This window comes from Littorina saxatilis, linkage group LG6 (assembly GCF_037325665.1).
Source record: "Littorina saxatilis isolate snail1 linkage group LG6, US_GU_Lsax_2.0, whole genome shotgun sequence".
In the NCBI taxonomy this organism is placed as follows: domain Eukaryota; kingdom Metazoa; phylum Mollusca; class Gastropoda; order Littorinimorpha; family Littorinidae; genus Littorina; species Littorina saxatilis.
This window is the reverse complement of record NC_090250.1, coordinates 21,952,989-21,972,715: the sequence shown is the minus strand read 5'-3', so window position 1 is coordinate 21,972,715 and position 19,727 is coordinate 21,952,989. Positions and strand designations below refer to the sequence as shown.

Genomic DNA, 19,727 nt, shown 5'->3' with positions numbered 1-19,727 from the left:
TTTTTGTCTTTCTTTTGTGCTTGCTAGTTCATAAAGGCATGAGTTAACAATGAACCAAACAAGCAGATGAAAGCAAAATCTGTGAAAATAATAGAAAAAATAGATGTTGAGGCAATGCCAGCTTCCAAGAGCTGACCCGGAACACAGACTTAATGTTAATCTATTTTTACACCTTCTTTTCTTCCCACAGCTCGTCAGTTGGACAGCAGCTGAGCGTGTACAAGTCGGACACACTGGAGCGACAGAGCGTGGAGGATTTCCACAAGTCTCCCTCCATCCTCATCCCCTTCCACGACCCTGACAGCAGCACCATCTACCTCTTTTGCAGGGTAATTTTGTTCTCCAACACTTGATTTCTGTTCTTGTAACATATTTCTTCTTCTTCGTCTGCAGGGTAAGGTTCTAGAACACTTTTTTTCTGTTCTCTCAGTTGAAATGATGTAACATATTTCTTCTTCTTCGTCTGGTATTATTATATTATATTATTATAATTGGTCAAAACCAACTTCGCAAAGTCTACTTCACGAAGCTCGCTGCACGAAGCTTTGGCACTGAATTTTCCGTAAAAAGATTTTGCGAAGTCTCTTTCTAAGGAAGGCCTTTAGGTTCTAAATCAATTTTGTAGTATTAATTGAGTTACATTTTTTTATTGATTTTTTTTTCTTCTTCTGCAGGGTGATATTCTGTTATGTTTGAGGGTTTTGTAATTTTCTGTAAAGACCCGAAAGAAAAAAGAGTAACATTAAGATTTGGGCAGGTTGTTATACTAGGTAACACCTTTGCCTGTAAAGTGAATTAAAATTAAGAATATGAGCGCTGTTTAGACTTTATGGCTTACCAATAAGAATTCTTCAAAGCATTTTTTTTCTTCAGAATTTTAAATTTTGTTTAGCTTCTACCATTGCTGTTTCAAAAGCAATCATTCAGCTACATCAAAAGAAAACTGATGCAATTAATTATCATTTGACTATCACACAGTCCGAAGAACAGAACGGGTATTTTTCAAAAGTTTCGCACAACATATTTTCGACATTTTGATTTTGAAAACAGGGTGAACGTACGGCTCACAACTACGAGGTGTCAGAGGACCCCCCTCACCTGTTCGGCAACACAACCATCAACCTGCAGTCGCTGCAACAGGGGCTGTCGTTCCTACCGCGCAACGTACTGGACGTCAAGAATGTGGAGGTGGCCAAAGCCTGGAGGCTGACCAAGAACTCTATAGAGCCTGTGTCTTTCACTGTGCCTAGAGTCAGGGTGAGATATGACTTTTTCTGTGGGATATGTCTGTATATCTGTCTGTATATCTGTCTGTCTGTCTGTTTTATAACTATCTGTCTTGTCTTGTCTTATTGTCTGTCTGTCTTTATATCTGTCTGTCTCTGTTTTTATATCTGTCTGTCTGTCTTGTCTGTCTGTCTTGTCTGTCTGTCCGTCTGTCTGTGTCTGTCTGTCTGTCTGTCTGTCTGCTTTTCGTGTTTTTATTGATTTTGCTGTACATATAAATACTTGGAGGGGACCAAGAACTAGAAACTAGCGGTGATTACAGGGTCTGTTCCTTTGATGATGATCAGAGTGAAGTTTAAAAATGAAACGCACAAAAACACACATGCATGCACATGCACGGCACACACACACACTGTCACACACATACATACACACACACACACACACACACACACACACACACACAGTCACACACATACAAACACATACACACACAAATACACACACATACACACATACACACACACACACACACACACACACACACACACACACTGCTGCTTTTATGCCTGGGTCTGCTTCATTGTTGAGGTATATTCATTAATAAGGATCTGATTTCATCTAAACAGCAAGTTATTAGGAAATATGGACAGTTGTATTGTATTCCTTCTGTGATGATTGTGTGGTTGTTTCTATTCCAGACGGAGTATTTCCAAGATGACCTGTTCCCTGACACACTTGTAACATGGGAGCCTGCTTTGACAGCACAGCAGTGGCTAAGTGGTCAAGACACCAATCCTAAATACGTCAGTCTGCGTCCCCCTGACATGAAGCTGTGTATGTCTTGTAGTACATGTATTTTAATGTTCAGTTTTTGTGCTGTGTGTTTTTTGCAGGATTGTGTATTCGTGAATTATGAAATCTGTATATCTTGTATGTGCGCGCAAGTAGGAAGGCAGCCTCGGTCTGGCCTGTGTCCTGTCTATAGGTCAGGGTCGGTTTTTTTTTTAGAGTTGCCTCCCTTGTTACCAAGGTGATGCGTAGTACAGTGTTCTAGCACTAAACTGAAGTAAATTGCTATATGTGAGTTGGGATAAGATATGTAATTTAATATTTTGCTGGATACATTTTTCTTATGTTAATAGCCTGAGTTGAAGATCAGGGGAGTTGATTCTTCTTCTTCTTTTTTCTTCTTCTTTTTTTTAACCTGAGGAAGGTAAAAGATCTGGATAAGGTTACAGTACTTCATTTCTTCTACATGTATAAACTATAATGAGATGCATAATGGAAACTATTTACATAAAAAAGTCCAGCTTCAGTTTTTAACAGTAACCTCTCCTTATGACATAATGTTTGTGTACATACTAAACTGTGATGTCTGTGTGACAAAGTATGTTTTCATTCTTTTTTTTCTGCAGTGAGTGAGGCACCAGTGGAAGCACCCAAGCCCAAGAAATATGACAGCTTCAGCGTAGATACATACAAGACTGACGAGATGAAAAAGGATGAGGTAAGATGCTCTTCAGCATGTTTAACGCTTTAATTACCATTCTACATCACTCAGCGTCATCCCAGATGAGATTACAATGGGGTTAGAAAATAGGGTGATAAAGAATTTGTGAGCGACCTTGAATTTTCTCTTAGTATGATAATCCTAGGGTGTGTAGAGAACTGTTGAAAACAACAAAAACAGATTTTGTTATTTATTCATTTGTCTTTTAAATGTAATTGTATGAATGGAAGGAATTTGATGCATAACCTTAACTTTATGAGAGTGGGATATGTCCAGCATGTATTAAAAATTTTAAAAAAAGTAAATAAAACAAACCACCTTCAAAACCTCTGCCAGTTGACAATAAAAACCGACCTTATTAAGAAAGCGTTTTCATAATTGTACCTATGGTTTGGACGAATTTGAGGAATAATCTTTGTTTTGTTACAGTGAGGATATAAGCTTAGCAAGCATTGAATATAGTAGAACCCCCCTTTTCAGACCCCCCCCCCCCCCCCCCCCAATTTAAGACTCCCTCCCTTTTAAGCCCCTCTTTTCTCAGACTTTCTGGTCACAAGCCTTTGTAAATATTCCCCCATTTTAAGAATCTCTCCTTTTTACATTTAGTCAAGTTTTGACTAAATGTTTTAACGTAGAGGGGGGAATCGAGATGAGGGTCGTGGTGTCTGTGTGTGTAGAGCGATTCAGAGAAAACTACTGGACCGATCTTCATGAAACTTGACATGAGAGATCCTGAGTATGGTATCTCCAGACGTTTTTTTCATTTTTTTGATAAATGTCTTTGATGACGTCATATCCGGCTTTTCGTGAAAGTTGAGGCGGCACTGTCACGCTCTCATTTTTCAACCAAATTGGTTTAAATTTTGGTCAAGTAATCTTCGACGAAGCCCGGACTTTGGTATTGCATTTCAGCTTGAAGGCTTAAAAATTAATTAATTAGTTTGCTCATTAAAGTTGTCATTAAAATCGATTTTTCGCAAACAGATTTAAAATTGATTGCATCGTATTCTTCATCACATTCTGAATCTAAAAATATATACATATGTCATGTTTACTCTTAAAATGTGATCACAATTAACGAAAATAGATTAATTAATCTTACTATACGATTAAAATGTAAGAAATCAATCCAAAAATGATTTCATCTTATTCTTTATCATTTTCTGATTCCAAAAACATATAGATATGATAGGTTGTATTCAAAACAAGCTCAGAAAGTTAACAAGAATACAGAAAAGCACAATACGCTACCGCGCTAATCTGGCGTGTCAATATCACTACGTTTTGCACGTGGGAGGTGAGCGATTTCCTTCACGCGGGGATTGACGAAGCTGTACTGTCTTTGTGAAAAAATACAGTGCGTTCAGTTTCATCCCGTGAGTTCGACAGCTTGACTAAATGTAGTAATTTCGCCTTACGCGACTTGTTAAAAGCTGATTTTCTCATATTTTTGGAGGTCTTAAAACGCAAGTTCCACTGTAGTCTCAGGCTGAAAGCAGTTTTTCTGGCTTAAAGAAAACGAGTTAATGTTGATGTTTTTGTCTGGCGCAGCTGATGTCTGCCATGGTGGGAAAGCTGGAACTGTCCTCTGAACCGATGCCTCAGGACCTGACCGAAGGGGTGGAGGATGATGAATGGGTCAGTTTGATTGTGTGATTGTTTTTCTGTTTGATGTGTTTGTGTGTTCTGGGGGGGGGTGAGTGTGTGTACATGTATGTGTATGTTGGGGTGTGTGTGTGTGTGTATGTGTGTGTGTGTGTGTGTGTGTTTAATCTAATTCTGTTGATGAAAGAGAGTAAGGGATATCTAATAATTCTTTTTGTCTTTTCTTCTGACTGTGTGTGTGTGTGTCAGTGGGTGTGTCTGTGTGTATGTGTCTCTGTCTGCATAACCTCAGTCAATGAAGGAGGGTAAGGAACCTATCCCCATATATTTTCTTCTTACTGTTTGTGTGTTTATGTACCTGAATATAATATACAATCTGGCTAGCCAGAGTCAACCTGCTTACCTGTCTAAATTTTGTCTCACCTATACTTTAACTTTTCTGTATTGAAATCATCAAAACAAGTTTATAACATCAAGATTATCACTTTTGTTTGCAGGACGACTGATCACGCTGAAAATGACTCCACTCAACATTCCAGACCTTATCATTTGGGAATATTTTCAGTTCTTCCACAGTTTGAGAGTGTTTGAATATTTTACAGTGGATGATCTCAAGACAAACTCAAGACTTAGCAGTGCCCACCTCAGCTGCCTAGTACTTCATTCCAAACAATATACATGAACTTTTTTCTTTCTTTATTTTCTAAGGGGGTAGGGTGGTTGGGTGCTCAGTAGTTGATACCATAACTTTTTGTGTGGTTTAGTGCAGTTGTGTGTGTGTGTTTGTGAGCGAATGATATGACTTGAAACGAAAGATCAGCACTATTTCCTGGGTTGAAATGACATTTTTATGCAAAATTCTGTTGTTGGTCACAGGTGCTTGATTGAATGTTATTTTTAGTTTTCAATAAAACTTCAGAATTGAAATGTTATTTGCATGCAAGATAAACTTATTCTTTTGAAGATGTCTCTTTGCCAGGAAAAAGACGCCCAAATAAATTTAATGGGGCATTTTGGACGGTGATTGTGTATGTAAGTGCAATGCTTTTCAAACTTGAGCAGACATGTTGGGATTTTTCTTCTGTCGTGTCCTAGTTCTCTTGACTAGATAACAGCAGCTAGACTTTCAGGTTCAGCAGCACATCTGTTTGGTGTTTTCAGTTTTGAACATATTTTAAACTGTCATTTATATACTGCAGCAGTAATTACTCTGTTAAACATAATAAGTAGTGTACTCCAGTTGAAGATTAGACATAATTGCAGCAAAAAAAATTCTTCTCTGATAGAATCATGTAACTTTGGTATTGTTTATGAATTAGATAATGCAGCTAGGGTGTTTACTCTTTTTTGTGTAGCTGTTTAAGTTGAAAAAATGTATGAAATTTTCAATTAAGTTGATCATGATGTAAATTTATATCAACCGTAAGTATGACATTTTTAGCTATGGGAATGTTTTAAAGATTTCTGTTCCAGGCTTAAAATGGTCCACTGATGTATTGTTTTTCTGAGAAATGTATTTTGTGATATACAATGTACCTACACTCAGCGCACAGTATTCACTTTTTAATCATTGTCAAAAATACTGTAATTTTGTTTAAATATTGAATAAATGTTAGATACCCAAAATTGTATAGTCAGCATTATGTATATATGCTGAATATTATTGTAATATCTCATTAAGTCACTATCACTAATTTCTTTATAAATGCACAAATGTGTTTTTAGTTTTTTGTATTTGATTGTTTGCTTGCACAATGTCGAGAAGCTGTGGCATTTTTATTTCTGCAAATGTAACAGTGATTGAGTGTTAAACTCTTCCGATGGCTGTTTTTACCGCTGATTTTCGTTCGGTTCTAGTATCAACTTTTGCAGCTTGGGTTCTAGAAATTATGTGCATTAACTTTCTGGTGTGTCACTAATGCATTTAGCAGGATAATGAGATCTTCGATTGGGTATTTTAGAGTCAAACTATGATTCAGGTTGTATTGCTTAGTCTCTTTCCTTTCCTCACTGTTACTTTGTTCCCGCGATGGTATGCTTGTCTTTGCAGCTTGTTACTTGCTCGTCAAAAAACTTTCTTAATGTTTGGTTTGAGTGTAAGTCTATCTCTTCTAATTTTGTTGCTATGTGTGTGTTACAAATATTCTGAAGGCAAATTGCTCAGTTATTTTCTTGATGTGATTCTTGACTAATGGCTTTTTCTTTTTCTTTTTTATGTGGCTCTTTGTTTAATCCTGAATGCATTTCTGTTTTTTTAGCCTATCAAAAATTCAATATATCTGTGTTTAGTTTCAGGGGAGTATAAATGTGCAATACTGTTGTTTTTTTGTTTTTTGTCAATGCTCCGTCTTGTGCAACATCAGTCTATTACCCCCCGCGGGTTAGGGGGAGTCCCATATTGGTTGGGACGAGAAAGAATTTACTCGATGCTCCCCAGCATGTCGTAAGAGGCGACTAACGGATTCTGTTTCTCCTTTTACCCTTGTTAAGTGTTTCTTGTATAGAATATAGTCAATTTTTGTAAAGATTTTAGTCAAGCAGTATGTAAGAAATGTTAAGTCCTTTGTACTGGAAACTTGCATTCTCCCATTAAGGTAATATATTGTACTACGTTGCAAGCCCCTGGAGCAAATTTTTGATTAGTGCTTTTGTGAACAAGAAACAATTGACAAGTGGCTCTATCCCATCTCCCCCCTTCCCCCGTCACGATATAACCTTCGTGGTTGAAAACGACGTAAAACACCAAATAAAGAATCAGTCTATTGACTCATTTATTTTTCCAAATCACAATTGTTGATTAGGTTATTTGAATAAACCTTGTTGGTTTAAAAGCAGCATTCAATATGTTTATGTACCTACTTACATTGGTCTACACTGCTTTTATCACTGTCTTGGAGCACCAATGTTAAGAGCTCAATGATTGAAGTTAAAATATGTCTGCATGGATTTGCTGGTATGCCACAGCTGGCTCCATTAGCATGGTCAAAAAGACTTAGTGATGGTCACTCTCATGTTTTGGGAGAATGAAAAGTAATTAACACAACCACTATTTGGAACTCCAAGAAAGAATGGTTAAAAAAAAAAGAAAATTCATAGAATCACTTAGACATTGCATAACTATTGTTGGTCCATGCGACTTTGAGTAACGTCTCCTGCGGTAGATGCAAAGGATCTGAATTAACTCATTGTCTCCCAGGTACGGAAATATCCGTACCCACACAGTTACTACAATTCTGAGTGACCTGCTGCAGCACAGCTGATCTCGGCTAAAAAAAAACTTGGTCAACATAGGTGGGGTAGAAAGTGTTAAGCAGCGTGACACAGCATAGACAGTGTTTATAAATACATTGTACTTCATTGACCAAAATGTTTAATCCAACACTTGCCATGTGACAGCCTAACTAAATACCTTCAGGAAAGGGTAAACATCTTGTTCTTCTTAGAGACTAAAATTGTGATGTAATGCAGTGTTAACTTTGTATGATTTAAACCTACTTATTATTGTATTTAGTAACACAATTGTAGGATTGCCCCTGGAACAATTTTTTGATTAGTGCTTTTGTGAACAAGAAACAATTAACAAGTGGCTCTATCCCATCTCCCCCCTTTCCCCGTCGCGATATAACCTTGAACGGTTGAAAACAACGCCAAATAAAGAAAAAGAATTGTAGGATCACCGTAAAGTGAACCTCAGTTCTGTCTTAACTGTTGTAAAATAAAAATAAAGAAAGCAACACATTTGGAGCTGCATTTGTGCGCGCTTGTGTGTATGTCACTGTGAGAGAGAGTAGTCGTGTTTTATGCAATTTATTACAGTTTATCCTACATACGTGAGAGAGACACCCGTGAGATAATAATCGTTCAAATCACACGTGTGTATATCATGTAAATTAGGTCATGTCAAGCAAGTCTGGCAGGGACTTGTTTTTCCACTGCTTATGATGCCAAAGTGACCGAGACAAACGTCATTATAGAAACAAAAATTGCGCTCGCTAATTACCCTCGGTGAATCTTTAGAACTAACACGTCACGCCACACTTTCAGAGTGACGTTTCTTTGCTTTGACGTACTAGATTGCACGAGGCTTTAGAAGAGATCAAGGTTCCAAAACAAGCGTCTTCAATTTTAGCTGCCTCGACTGCAAGACATTTTCAGTAAAATACACGTACAGTATGTAGGATAAACAGAATACTACATGGCTTGCTGTGTCGTACCAGATTTACACTCGTTGCTTTTTCAAATAGTGAACAGCTCGCTTTCGCTCGCAGTTCAATATTTAAAAATACAACTCGTGTAAATCTGGTACGACACAGCAAGCCATGTAGTATTCTCTATATGTATTGTATGCCTAAGCTTAGATTTTGTGTTGTTATTTTATTTTACTGACTCCAAATCATGTTCACAGAAGATATGTGTTTATATTGTGTATTGTAATTCGTAGTTAGATATTGTGAAGCGTGGAGAGTACAGAAGTATTCTGTGGTTCGCGCTTTTTAAGTGTTCATTATTATTAGAGAGAGAAAGGGAGAGAGAGAGGTGGTACAAGAAAACTGCTTTGCTTGGAAGTCAAAATACATGTATACAATGTGTGAAAGCTCTTGTTTTTATTTTCTCATGGTTTTAGAATTCAAGCAAACAAACAGCTTGAAGGAATATCTTGCAATTAAATAAGAGGAAAATATTACATAAATTATACATATGAATAACTAAAGACAATCTAATTCACGAAAGTGGCTCGCTTAGCAATTGACTCAAAGATAAAGTTGTCCACAGAACAAAACAGTACAAGCAACACCACCACCCGAAAAAAGAAAAAACCAGTTCTCAGGGGAAATAAAATAAGTTAGCACATGTAATGAAAAAGGTGACAAATACCAGATTGACACAATTCTTTGTGGGGAACGAACCATATCCTGTTTGGAATAACTAAGAGAATAAATTGTTTTTTTCGTGTCATTCTCCAAAAGTTGTTCAATAATACGCATTCAGATGTGCACAGACTCTACATGAGAAAATGGCACACCAAAGCAAAGAGGTGAGCTGGATCTAAAAAAAAAAAAAAAAAAAGAATTCAGGCATGTTTAAACCCTGCACAGGATACTAAATGTACATTTAAGGTAAATTAAAAAAAATACAGGACAGCACACAAAAATAAATACAAAGTGTTTAGGCTTGCTTGTTAAAGTGTATCCAGAAACAATGGTTCCATACTGTAAGAAAGAGATGAAACAAAGATATGGAAACAAACACCTGAGCAATTTACTGTCTTCCTTACTTGGTGTTTAACGTCGTTTTCAACCGTTCAAGGTTATATCGCGACGGGGGGGGGGGGGGGGGGGGGGGGGGGGGGGGGGGGGGGGAATGGGATAGAGCCACTTGTTAATTGTTTCTTGTTCACAAAAGCACTAATCAAAAAATTGCTCCAGGGGCTTGCAACGTAGTACAATATATGACCTTACTGGGAGAATGCAAGTTTCCAGTACAAAGGACTTCACATTTCTTACATACTGCTTGACTAAAATCTTCACAAACATTGACTATATTCTATACAAGAAACAAGAAACACTTAACAAGGGTAAAAGGAGAAACAGAATCCGTTAGTCGCCTCTTACGACATGCTGGGGAGCATCGGGTAAATTCTTCCCCCTAACCCGCGGGGGGTGCCTTCCTTACTACCTCCCACCATTAAGTATGCAAGATTAATCAACAAGAAATATGTAGTAACTTAAATAGAAATAAAAACATGAAATAGTTTTTGATATTCTCTAGAACACATGTATACATACAAAAAATTAAGAATTATGTTCCACTGGCACGGATGTAAAAAAAAAAAAAAAGTTAAAAAAATGTGAGTAGCCAGTAACCTAATTTCCAACCCAGACTAGACCAAGAAAAATTACAATGCAAAAGCCTACATGCTCAAGCCTGTTTTGTCAATATGTACAATACATACAATTCTTCTGTAATCCCTCTATTGTGTTACTTGAACCCAGATTTCTTGCTTGTAAAAATGCTGACTGAAAAGTACTTCAGTCTAACCTGTCAATAATGACCGCCCAGGGACAGACCAAAAAGTGGTTGTTAACTTATAGAGTGTCACTGTGGAAAGGTGATTTTTATAGACAAACACTTGTCAGGGTAGTCATAACGGGCAGGTGGTTGATCAGTCAAGTGAAAATGCCAAGCTGTCTTCATGGGATGTCTTCTGCTATCTTGCGAGAAAAATACACAGAGCAAAAACTGTCCTGCTTGTTGATTTAAACACACAATGCCCAGTCCAAGGTTTGTATGCGGAGAGTATGTTTCATTCCTTTTCAAGATCCATATTATCACTGATGATGACGACGATGTTGACGAAGATGATGATGAAGTAATGATGTTTTTTTGACAGTTTGTTTCTAAAGTGAAGTTCCTACTCTGTCCCTTGGTATCAACCTCAGCTCTGATCCATGCTTGAGAAAAACGTTCCCTGCAAAGTAACAGAAAAAATGCATTGACTTGCAATAGTTGCTGTGTATTGACATACAACGGTTCTTGTATAAAATTATCAGCAAACAGAAAGTAAAACGATGTACTTTTCAAGGGTACATTTCTATATTTTAAATTATTAGTCATCTGCATAGTTATAAGAATAAGAATAAGAATACTTTATTATCTCAGAGAAATTCAGGCGTGGTACATAACAATAATACAAACAGGACATTGTTTTTACATAAGACATATAGCACTATATAACAGGGCAGGTTATAAACACACCTCCCACATACCTTTCTGGCCATTCCTTGCATTGTGCTTACGCATTCAGTCATGAACACATCCATGTCTCACTTACACATCGCACACATGGACATTCTTATACGCTCAACTTACCCATTCACACATGGACATTCGACCACGCTCCACTTACACATTCTTATACGCTCCACTTACACATTCACACATGGGCATTCTTATATGCTCCACTTACACATCCCACATGGACATTCGACTACGCCCACTTACACATTCCCACATGGACATCTTTAAAGCACTGCGCTTACATATTCTCGCACACCTACGCGTATAACGGACTATGGCTAAACATCATTGCAAAATATCATAGCATACAATATATCACAGAAAAAATACGGACGTACATAAAACCAATACATACATGTACATTGCTACTGATTGCACTGGCAGAAGAGGGGCTGAGTCGGGTATGTGGATGTGTTTACATGTTGCCAAGGGTGATGGATTTGGGGATGAAGCTGTTTTGCAGCCTGAGTGTCCTAGCTTTGTGCGTGCGAAGTCTACGGCCAGAGGGAAGGAGTTCATAGAGGTGGGCAAGGACATGGGACCTATCTGAAGCTATCCGCCTACTCTTTCTCACCACACGCTGTTCATACAGGGACTCCACACTTGCTTGCTGCCTGCCAATCACCTTGCTACTGACATTCACCATTCGCACTAAGACATTCCTGTTCTTCACACTCAAACCTCCATACCAGGACACAAAACCCTTATAAGGAAGAACAAAAACAAAACAACGTAACAGGGATCTTTGATTTATCTGTCTCCCCTTAATTTATACGAGTTTATCCATAATTGTTCTCAGCTTCATATCTGATTATAGTATCTGAGGAAACCTATAGGCTATTAACTTCAGAATACTTCTGTGAACACACATACACACACACACACACACACACACACACACACACACACACACACACTACCTGCAGTCTGAGCTGGGTTAATTCCAATTCCATCATTGGTGATAATGGCACTGGTAGGTGCTGGTACTTTGAACTGCACACATAATATTGTATCGTAAATTAACTTGCAAAACAAAAACGGGGCCGTTAAGTGTTCCTTCCCACTATTAAAATTTAATTAACACACGTATACATTTTATGTACATGCATACACATATTTTAAAACCTTACACGAACTTATCAACCCCGATAAATTTCTGGTTGTAATTTGAAAACTAAGGAAGGGAAAATGTGTTCTAATCTACCAATAGATATTTCGTGTGATAGGGATTTCCAGCAAATATAATTATAATCACTGCTACAGTGCTAGCATTTACTTGTTTGGATATCAAACAGTTGCAATGGCCTAGTGGAGAAGACCCCAGCCTCCCAAGTGGAAGGTCGTGGGTTCAAATGGTGGGTTAAGGGTGGAGATTTTTCTGGTCGCCCAGGTCAACTTATGTGCAGACCTACTAGTGCCTCATCCCCGTTCGTGTGAACATTCAAGCACAAGACCAAGTGTGCACAGAAAAGATCCTGTAATCCATGTCAGAGTTGGGTGGGGTATAGAAACACGAAAATACCCAGCATGCATCCCCTAAAAGCGGTGTGTGGCTGCCTAAATGGCGGGGTAAAAACTGTCAATGTCATACAGGCAAAAACCTTGAGAGTTCTAGACCATGAACAAAAGAGAAGAAGACCTGTTTGGATAGCTTTGAAAGACAAGTTGACTAACCTTGGGGGTAGTTAAGAGATTGTACTTTTGCAATATCATTATAATTTATTTCATACTTAAAAATAAAACATAATCATTCACTGAAATCGCATGACACAGAATGCATGAGTTCTTCAAACCTTACATTGTATTACTTGACTCACCTCTTCAGCAGCAAACTTCAGAACAGCTGTGAAAGGTGTCTGTTCTGGAACACTCAATCTGAAAGTGAAAGAGAAAACATGGAATTTTAACATTGTTTTTGACTACCTAGTACATAGAAGCTCACCTTTGTTGTAAATAATGACCTTGTCGATCGCACAGGATATGGTCTCCACAACTCTCTTGTTACTGTAAGATCTCAAGCAAAGCCCTATTTTTCACACGCCTATTTCACTACCACCACAAATCTCGTACAACTAAAATGAATTTTCTGTCTTTGTTTCACACAAATATCATAAAGACATACCTGCCAACTGTTGTGAAGCCTTAAGAGGAGCAATTTAGAATTTGTTCTAATTTTAAACATAGCAAATGGTGTTTGAAAGTAGCATTTTCTAAAAATGTATTCCCACCTCCGCATTTACGCCTTCTTGCACAAGAATAGACATTTTCAATAAAGTGTCAGGAGAATGCATGCAGGAATATAAAATGCCCCTGAGAGTATCTGCAGGACCATGCACCTTTCAGTATAGACGATGTATTATGACCCATTTTGTGACCGCCACACGGAGTGGAAGGCAGAAATCAGTACCAGGACTCGCAAAGAGGGAACTGTTGCATGCTTGTCATTACTTGTTTAAGCGTAGCAATCCTCGGTCGGGTCACTTTGTGCCCCGGACTACCCCGGACTACCCCGGACTACCCCGGACTACAAGAAATGTTTGGACAACAAAGACAGATCATGTGATGCCACAATCTATTGATCTGTGTTTATTTACAAAACCCAGACACACAATTTTAAGTCAAGTCAACAAGTTTATTTTCAACCACTGCCCCTGACTACCCCGGACTGCCCCTGACTGCACGCACACGGACGATTGTGTGTGTGTGTGTGTGTGTGTGTGTGAGATTTACTCACAGAAGAGCCGTAATCAAAGTAATAGACATGGCCAAGTAACAAATGAGATTTACTAAAGTGGTGCGAATTCTTCAAAGAGAACTTTGAACGAATGGTTTCGGGTTTCAATTTCATTAAGTTATTGATTGTCTTGTAAATCTACTTCTTTCGATATTTATTGTTGTGTTAAATACTCATTTGTTTTGTTTTTCTTTTTGTTTGTTTTTTGTTAGCACTGATTGAACTGTGCGCCCAGATGATGTGTTTTGTTACATTTAGTCAAGTCAAAATAATTTCATCTTATTTTTCGTCATTTTCTGATTCCAAAAACATATACATCTGTTATATTTGGATTACAAACAAGCTCTGAAAATTAAAAATATGAAAATCATTATTAAAATTAATTGTCCGAAATCGATTTAGAAACAATTTCATCTTATTCCTTGTCGGTCCCTGATTCCAAAAACATATAGATATGATATGTTTGGATTAAAAACAAACTCGGTAAGCTAAAAAGAATAGACATACAGAAAAGCGTGTTATATGGAACACGAAGAGGGTCAAATGTTCGAGCAAGTACTCGCGCATTTACTCGAGCACTTTCGAAACTGCTCGAGTAAATGCGCGAGTACTTTTGAATCGGAGATTCCCGAGTTGTACCGAAGTCATTGGTTGGGTTTATTGAAAACTTGACCCGGAAAATTTACTGAAACGACGCATCTGTAGTCGTCATGGAGGCGGGAAGGGCGGTCGCTGGGATTATTAACGATCGCATCAGGGAATTGGCGGACAGACCTACTGGGATGGTCGATCGGTAAGTATCAGTGTACTTTTAAATTCAAATTGTTAACTTTTTTGGCTTTGGCTCGCCTCGGCTCATGTGCAAATATTTAGAAAATATGCCAAAAAGATGACTGTTCCGCGACAAGTTTTTGCTTTACCCGCTCGTTACTTCTCGGAAATACGCGAGAAAGTACTCGCGCATTTAAATGCGCGAGTACTTTGAAAGTGCTCGAGCAGTTCTGAAAGTGCGCGAGCAGTTTGAAACTGCTCGAGCATTTTCAAAAGTGCTCGCGCATTTCCTCGGGCAGTTTCGAAAGTGCGCGAGCATTTTCCGAAGTACTCGCGCATTTACTCGAGCAGTTTCGAAAGTGCTCGAGTAAATGCGCGAGTACTTGCTCGAGCATTTGACCCTCTTCGTGTTCCATAGTGTTATCCTGCTCAGCGCGACCACTACCGCACTTTTCTGCATGGCTTGTCGATTTCACTGCCTTTGCCACGAGCGGTGGACTGACGAAACTACGAGTAGGCTATGACATACATTGTGGTCTTGGTGAAAAAAGCAGTGCGTTTAGTTTCATTCTGTGAGTTCGACAGCTTGATAAATGTTGTTATTTCGCCTTACGAGACTTGTTACTTTTGTGGTTGAAAATAAACTTGTTCACTTGACTTAAAATTGTGTGTCTGGGTTTTGTAAATTAACACAGATCAATAGATTGTGGCATCACATGATCTGTCTTTGTTGTCCAAACATTCCTTGTAGTCCTGGATAGTCCTGGGTAGTTCGGGGTAGTCCGGGGTAGTCCGGGGCAGTCCGGGGCACAAAGTGACCCGACCCGCAATCCTACGCTTGGCGTAGCAATTGCTCTTAAAACGTAGCATGCTACGCCAAAAGCGTAGCAGTTGGCAGCTCTGTAAAGATGAAATACCAACGGCAGTTTAATATATCAGTACACAGCGTGACAGCAAAGCTACCTAAAAGAGGAAAAAAATAGGATCACCAGTGACTCATTTTATCATTACGGGCAAAGCAGACGATGGGAGATCCCGAATGTTTCTGGCATATGGTGACGTGGGTTTGGTTTGCTGTACTTACACTTTGTACGGCAACTTTGGGTCCGATGTCAATGTAATCTTGAACGTCACCTTGGAGGCCGCCCTGAAACAAATACCCGTTCAATTATTTTTCGAAATAAAAGTGAATCGAAGCCAATTTACATCGTAAAATACGGCCGTACTACACTCACATGTTTACAAGCAGAAGACGATCGCAAGCCGGAAGCGGAAAGAGTGTTTCCTGTAGAGCTAGTAAGCGTCTGTCTGTCGCCGCGAATCGTATTCTGCTGATATCGAAAGTAGACACACTCTGTTCCTGCTGCATTCAAAGCGTTCACAGTGACGCTTTTGGATATTTTCAAGCTAACATTTCTTGACCCGTCAACGGTCCTCATTAAGACATTGAGTTAAGCAATTATTTCGAAGGCTATCTGCGAAGCTTCGCGGCCCGGAACCGCGGCGAGCAGTCAACCAGTCTCTGAGTCAACTCAGTGTCACGTGAGCCTTAAAGGCATATGTACGCGCTCCCGTGTTTACAAAGTGTAGTTTGCCCATAATCGATGTCAAACGCACCATAAGACCATGTAATGACGATATGTCGCCATGCGCGGACCATATACATGCATTACAGCTTGTTTTAGAGTCTCAAAAACTTTGGATGTAAACAAAGACGCGGAGTTATTTCCCTTGCGTCAACGCTACCTCTGTTGGCAAATCTATAAATAGGACGATCCAGATCAAAATGAAAATTAACATATCTCAACATTGAAGGGGTCCTAGACCACAATATTTTGCAGGGAACTTAATTTAGCATGTCTCCAGCTGTTGGTAAAGCAATTAGCGTGTATAGTCATCGAGTACATATGGCTTTAAGGCCCGTTCTGGTTCGATTTCATCATGGTTATCAATTTGGTTATGTTCATTCTGGTCATTAGCATGCACAACTGCACATAACCTATGCATTGTCAAAGCGCTGTTGGCTTTTGCTCTGACTGAAACATGCCATTGTCAGTTTATCAAACGGGAACAGTTCTTGTTATCGTCAGTCTAATTCGAAGAAGTCATGATTATTTATGAAACGGGAGTGATCACTGCTATCATCCCACCCGGCCTCCTGGGTCGGGGAAACTCAAAGATTATAGAGGTTGGGGACAGAACGACTAATTAAGTACACAGCCGCACGAAATCAAATTACGATGTTCCGTATTTTTCGCGCCCAGCCGACCACGAAGGGCCATATCAGGGCGGTGCTGCTTTGACATATAACGTGCGCCAGACACAAGACAGAAGTCGCAGCACAGGCTCAGTTCATGTCTCACCCAGTCACATGGGTGGCCGAGTGGTAACGCACTTGCGCTCGGAAGCGAGAGGTTGCGAGTTCGACCCTGGGTCAGGGCGTTAGCAATTTTCTCCCCCCTAACCTAGGGTGGTGGGTTCAAGTGCTAGTCTTTCGGATGAGACGAAAAACCGAGGTCCCTTTGTGTACACTCAATTGGGGTGTGCACGTTAAAGATCCCACGATTGACAAAGGGGTCTTTCCTGGCAACATTGTATAGGCATAGATAAAAATGTCCACCAAAATACCCGTGTGACTTGGAATAATAGGCCCTGAAAAATAGGATATGCGCCGAAATGGCTGCGATCTGCCGGCCGATGTGAATGCGTGATATATTGTGTAAAAAAATTCCATCTCACACGGCATAATTAAATCCCTGCGCCTTGAATATGTGCGTGATATAAATTGCATACAAAAAACACAAAAAACAAAAATCCCTGCGCTTAGAACTGTACCCACAGAATACGCGCGATATAAGCCTCATATTGATTGATTGGTTGATTATTCTGACACCGGACCAACCAGTCCTAGCACTAACCCCATAATGCCAGATGCCAGGCGGAGCAGCCACTAGATTGCCAATTTTAAAGTATGACCCGGCCGGGTTTCGAACCCACGACCTCCCGCTCACTGGGCGGACGCCTTACCACTAGGCCACCGTGTCGCGGTCACAGCGTCACTGAAACACGCGTGGTTAAGGGCTCCGCTCACATATGTAACTTCAGCAGGACCGACGACGCACTGCAGCTTATCCCAGCCCGCTACACGTTGCCGGCATGAAAGCCGGATAACAGGCCAAGTACTCGTCATAATCCCTATCGCGGCATAAATAATAGGCCGTGCGTCGTCTGTCCCGCTGAAACTGCGCAGGTATATTCTGCCCATTAGTGACTGAGTCGGTCGGGCGACGGGAAAATGCAGCAAGTAACAACGAGAGATCCTGTTTCTTCTTTGTTTTGTCAAGTGTACTTTAATCATAGTTTATAAACTTGGCCAACAAATTATTGCAACAATTTTCGCACCCAAATTAAAGCATTAATTCCCGTGTCAGTTCATTAAAACTGTATATGCCAGTTAAGGCCATTTACATTAACTATCAGGATCACCTTTTGGAATAAATATTTCTTAGTGGGTGGCCGAGTGGTAACGCACTTGCGCTCGGAAGCGAGAGGTTGCGTGTTCAGGCCTGGGTCAGGCCGCAATTTTCTCCCCCCTTTCCTAACCTAGGTGTTGGGTTCAAGTGCTAGTCTTTCGGATGAGACGAAAAACCGAGGTCCCTTCGTGTACACTACATTGGGGTGTGCACGTTAAAGATCCCACGATTGACAAAAGGGTCTTTCCTGGCAAAATTGTATAGGCATAGATAAAAATGTCCACCAAATACCCGTGTGACTTGAAATAAAGTGTAAAAAAATTCCATCTCACACGGCATTAAGTCTCAGGGCTTGGAAACATGAATACACGCATGCAGGAAAAAATAAAAAAAATGGGTAGCGCCGTATACTGTATGGCAGCTCGCTTTCCCCAGGGGGAAGCAGCCCGAATTTCTGTGAGGTTACCCTCATGGACTATATAAAATCTTATCCTTAAACAGGGATCACGTGACCGCCCCTCAAATAAGGGTACCCTCAAAATCAACCAGACAAAAACTGACGGAAGGGCCGAAAGAAAAATCGACAACAAATCACATTAGGCAAAACTTTGCAACTTTGACATACAAAAAGAAAGCCAAATTAATGATCTACCCTGAACAGGTTGTTTTGTTTAGCTACCTTTCGTATTTCGTGTGCTATGCTATTCCTACTGCTGTAGGTGTCAATCGCAAGAGCGGTCAAAAACGGGACTGTTTGCGTCATTTTTATTTTGTAGGTATCATGACAAAAAAGGCTGCACTTTAGCAATGACTTGGTGGATTTGTATGCAGAGAGTGTGTTTCAGGCCTAGCGACTTTGCGTCAGTGCTTATTCGCACATAAAACGTTCGCATTGTGTATATCATCATGTGTCTAAAGACGTGCGAAGTCATGAATTTAGGACACACTGAAGTGAAGAATCCTTAAAAAAAATTGCATACAATTTTAACAAATAACTGTAACGATCCACAATTTCGCACGAAGTATCTCTAGTATGTTGTTAAAATATTCTGAAAGTTTCAAAGCAATCAACCAAGTCATTGCTGTGTGCAGCCTTTTTTGTCATGATTACTTACAAAACAAAAAAAGACGCAATCATATTTAATTTGTCATTTGTAGTCTTTTACATTCTTTACTTTCGTTTTTCTTCCGCAGAGTTTCGACGAGCAAAACTGCATGCATCAAGCATGTCATTGTAATTTACAAGTCATATTTTCATCCATGTATACATCAGTATTTAAAATGTTTGTTGTTGTTGTTGTTGTTGTTGTTGTTGTTGTTGTTGTTGTTGTTGTTTGGGGGAGGGAGGTGTCATTGTCATTGTTGTTGTCGTGATTGTTGTTGTTGTTGTTATTTGTTGTTGTTGTTGTTCTTCTTCTTTTCCTTCTTCTTCTTCTGTTTTGTTGTTGTTATTTTATGTTGATGTGGTTTTTTTCACATCATTACATTGCCTATTGCGTCACAGTAAACCAGCCATGCAAATTATGATCTAGGAAAACTAATCTGGGAAGAGAACTGAACAGGGACGGAACTAAACAGCGCGGTGAGACAAGGCCTGGCGACGTCA

General features: G+C 39.5%; 2 protein-coding genes across 2 annotated transcripts in view; one reads left to right on the top strand and one right to left on the bottom strand.

Moving 5' to 3' along the window:
* The window catches only part of LOC138968756 (coronin-7-like), a 36,079-nt gene extending 27,998 nt beyond the window's left edge, over positions 1-8,081 (top strand). The window contains exons 21-26 of the mRNA XM_070341397.1: positions 191-329; positions 1,051-1,257; positions 1,929-2,064; positions 2,646-2,737; positions 4,292-4,378; positions 4,843-8,081. Of these exons, the coding sequence (XP_070197498.1) occupies positions 191-329; positions 1,051-1,257; positions 1,929-2,064; positions 2,646-2,737; positions 4,292-4,378; positions 4,843-4,851 (670 nt within the window). The 3' untranslated portion in view covers positions 4,852-8,081. The remainder of the gene's footprint in view (positions 1-190; positions 330-1,050; positions 1,258-1,928; positions 2,065-2,645; positions 2,738-4,291; positions 4,379-4,842) is intronic.
* An 853-nt stretch (positions 8,082-8,934) lies between these two features.
* On the bottom strand, positions 8,935-15,989 carry LOC138968758 (ubiquitin-fold modifier 1). Its single transcript, XM_070341402.1, has 5 exons — positions 15,884-15,989; positions 15,733-15,795; positions 12,961-13,018; positions 12,064-12,136; positions 8,935-10,814 (listed from the first exon to the last, which is right to left on the bottom strand). Coding segments are annotated over exons 1-5 (267 nt in total). The 5' UTR covers positions 15,886-15,989; the 3' UTR covers positions 8,935-10,743.
* Between the last annotated feature and the right edge of the window lie 3,738 nt (positions 15,990-19,727).

What these genes read in the sequence shown, in the direction of transcription:
- LOC138968758 (XM_070341402.1), bottom strand. An exon ending in CCAAAGTTGCCGTACAAAGT is followed by an intron (nt 13,019 to 15,732) that starts GTAAGTACAGCA and finishes TTTCACTTTCAG; the next exon opens with ATTGAGTGTTCCAGAACAGA. An exon ending in TAACCCAGCTCAGACTGCAG is followed by an intron (nt 10,815 to 12,063) that starts GTAGTGTGTGTG and finishes GTTACTTTGCAG; the next exon opens with GGAACGTTTTTCTCAAGCAT.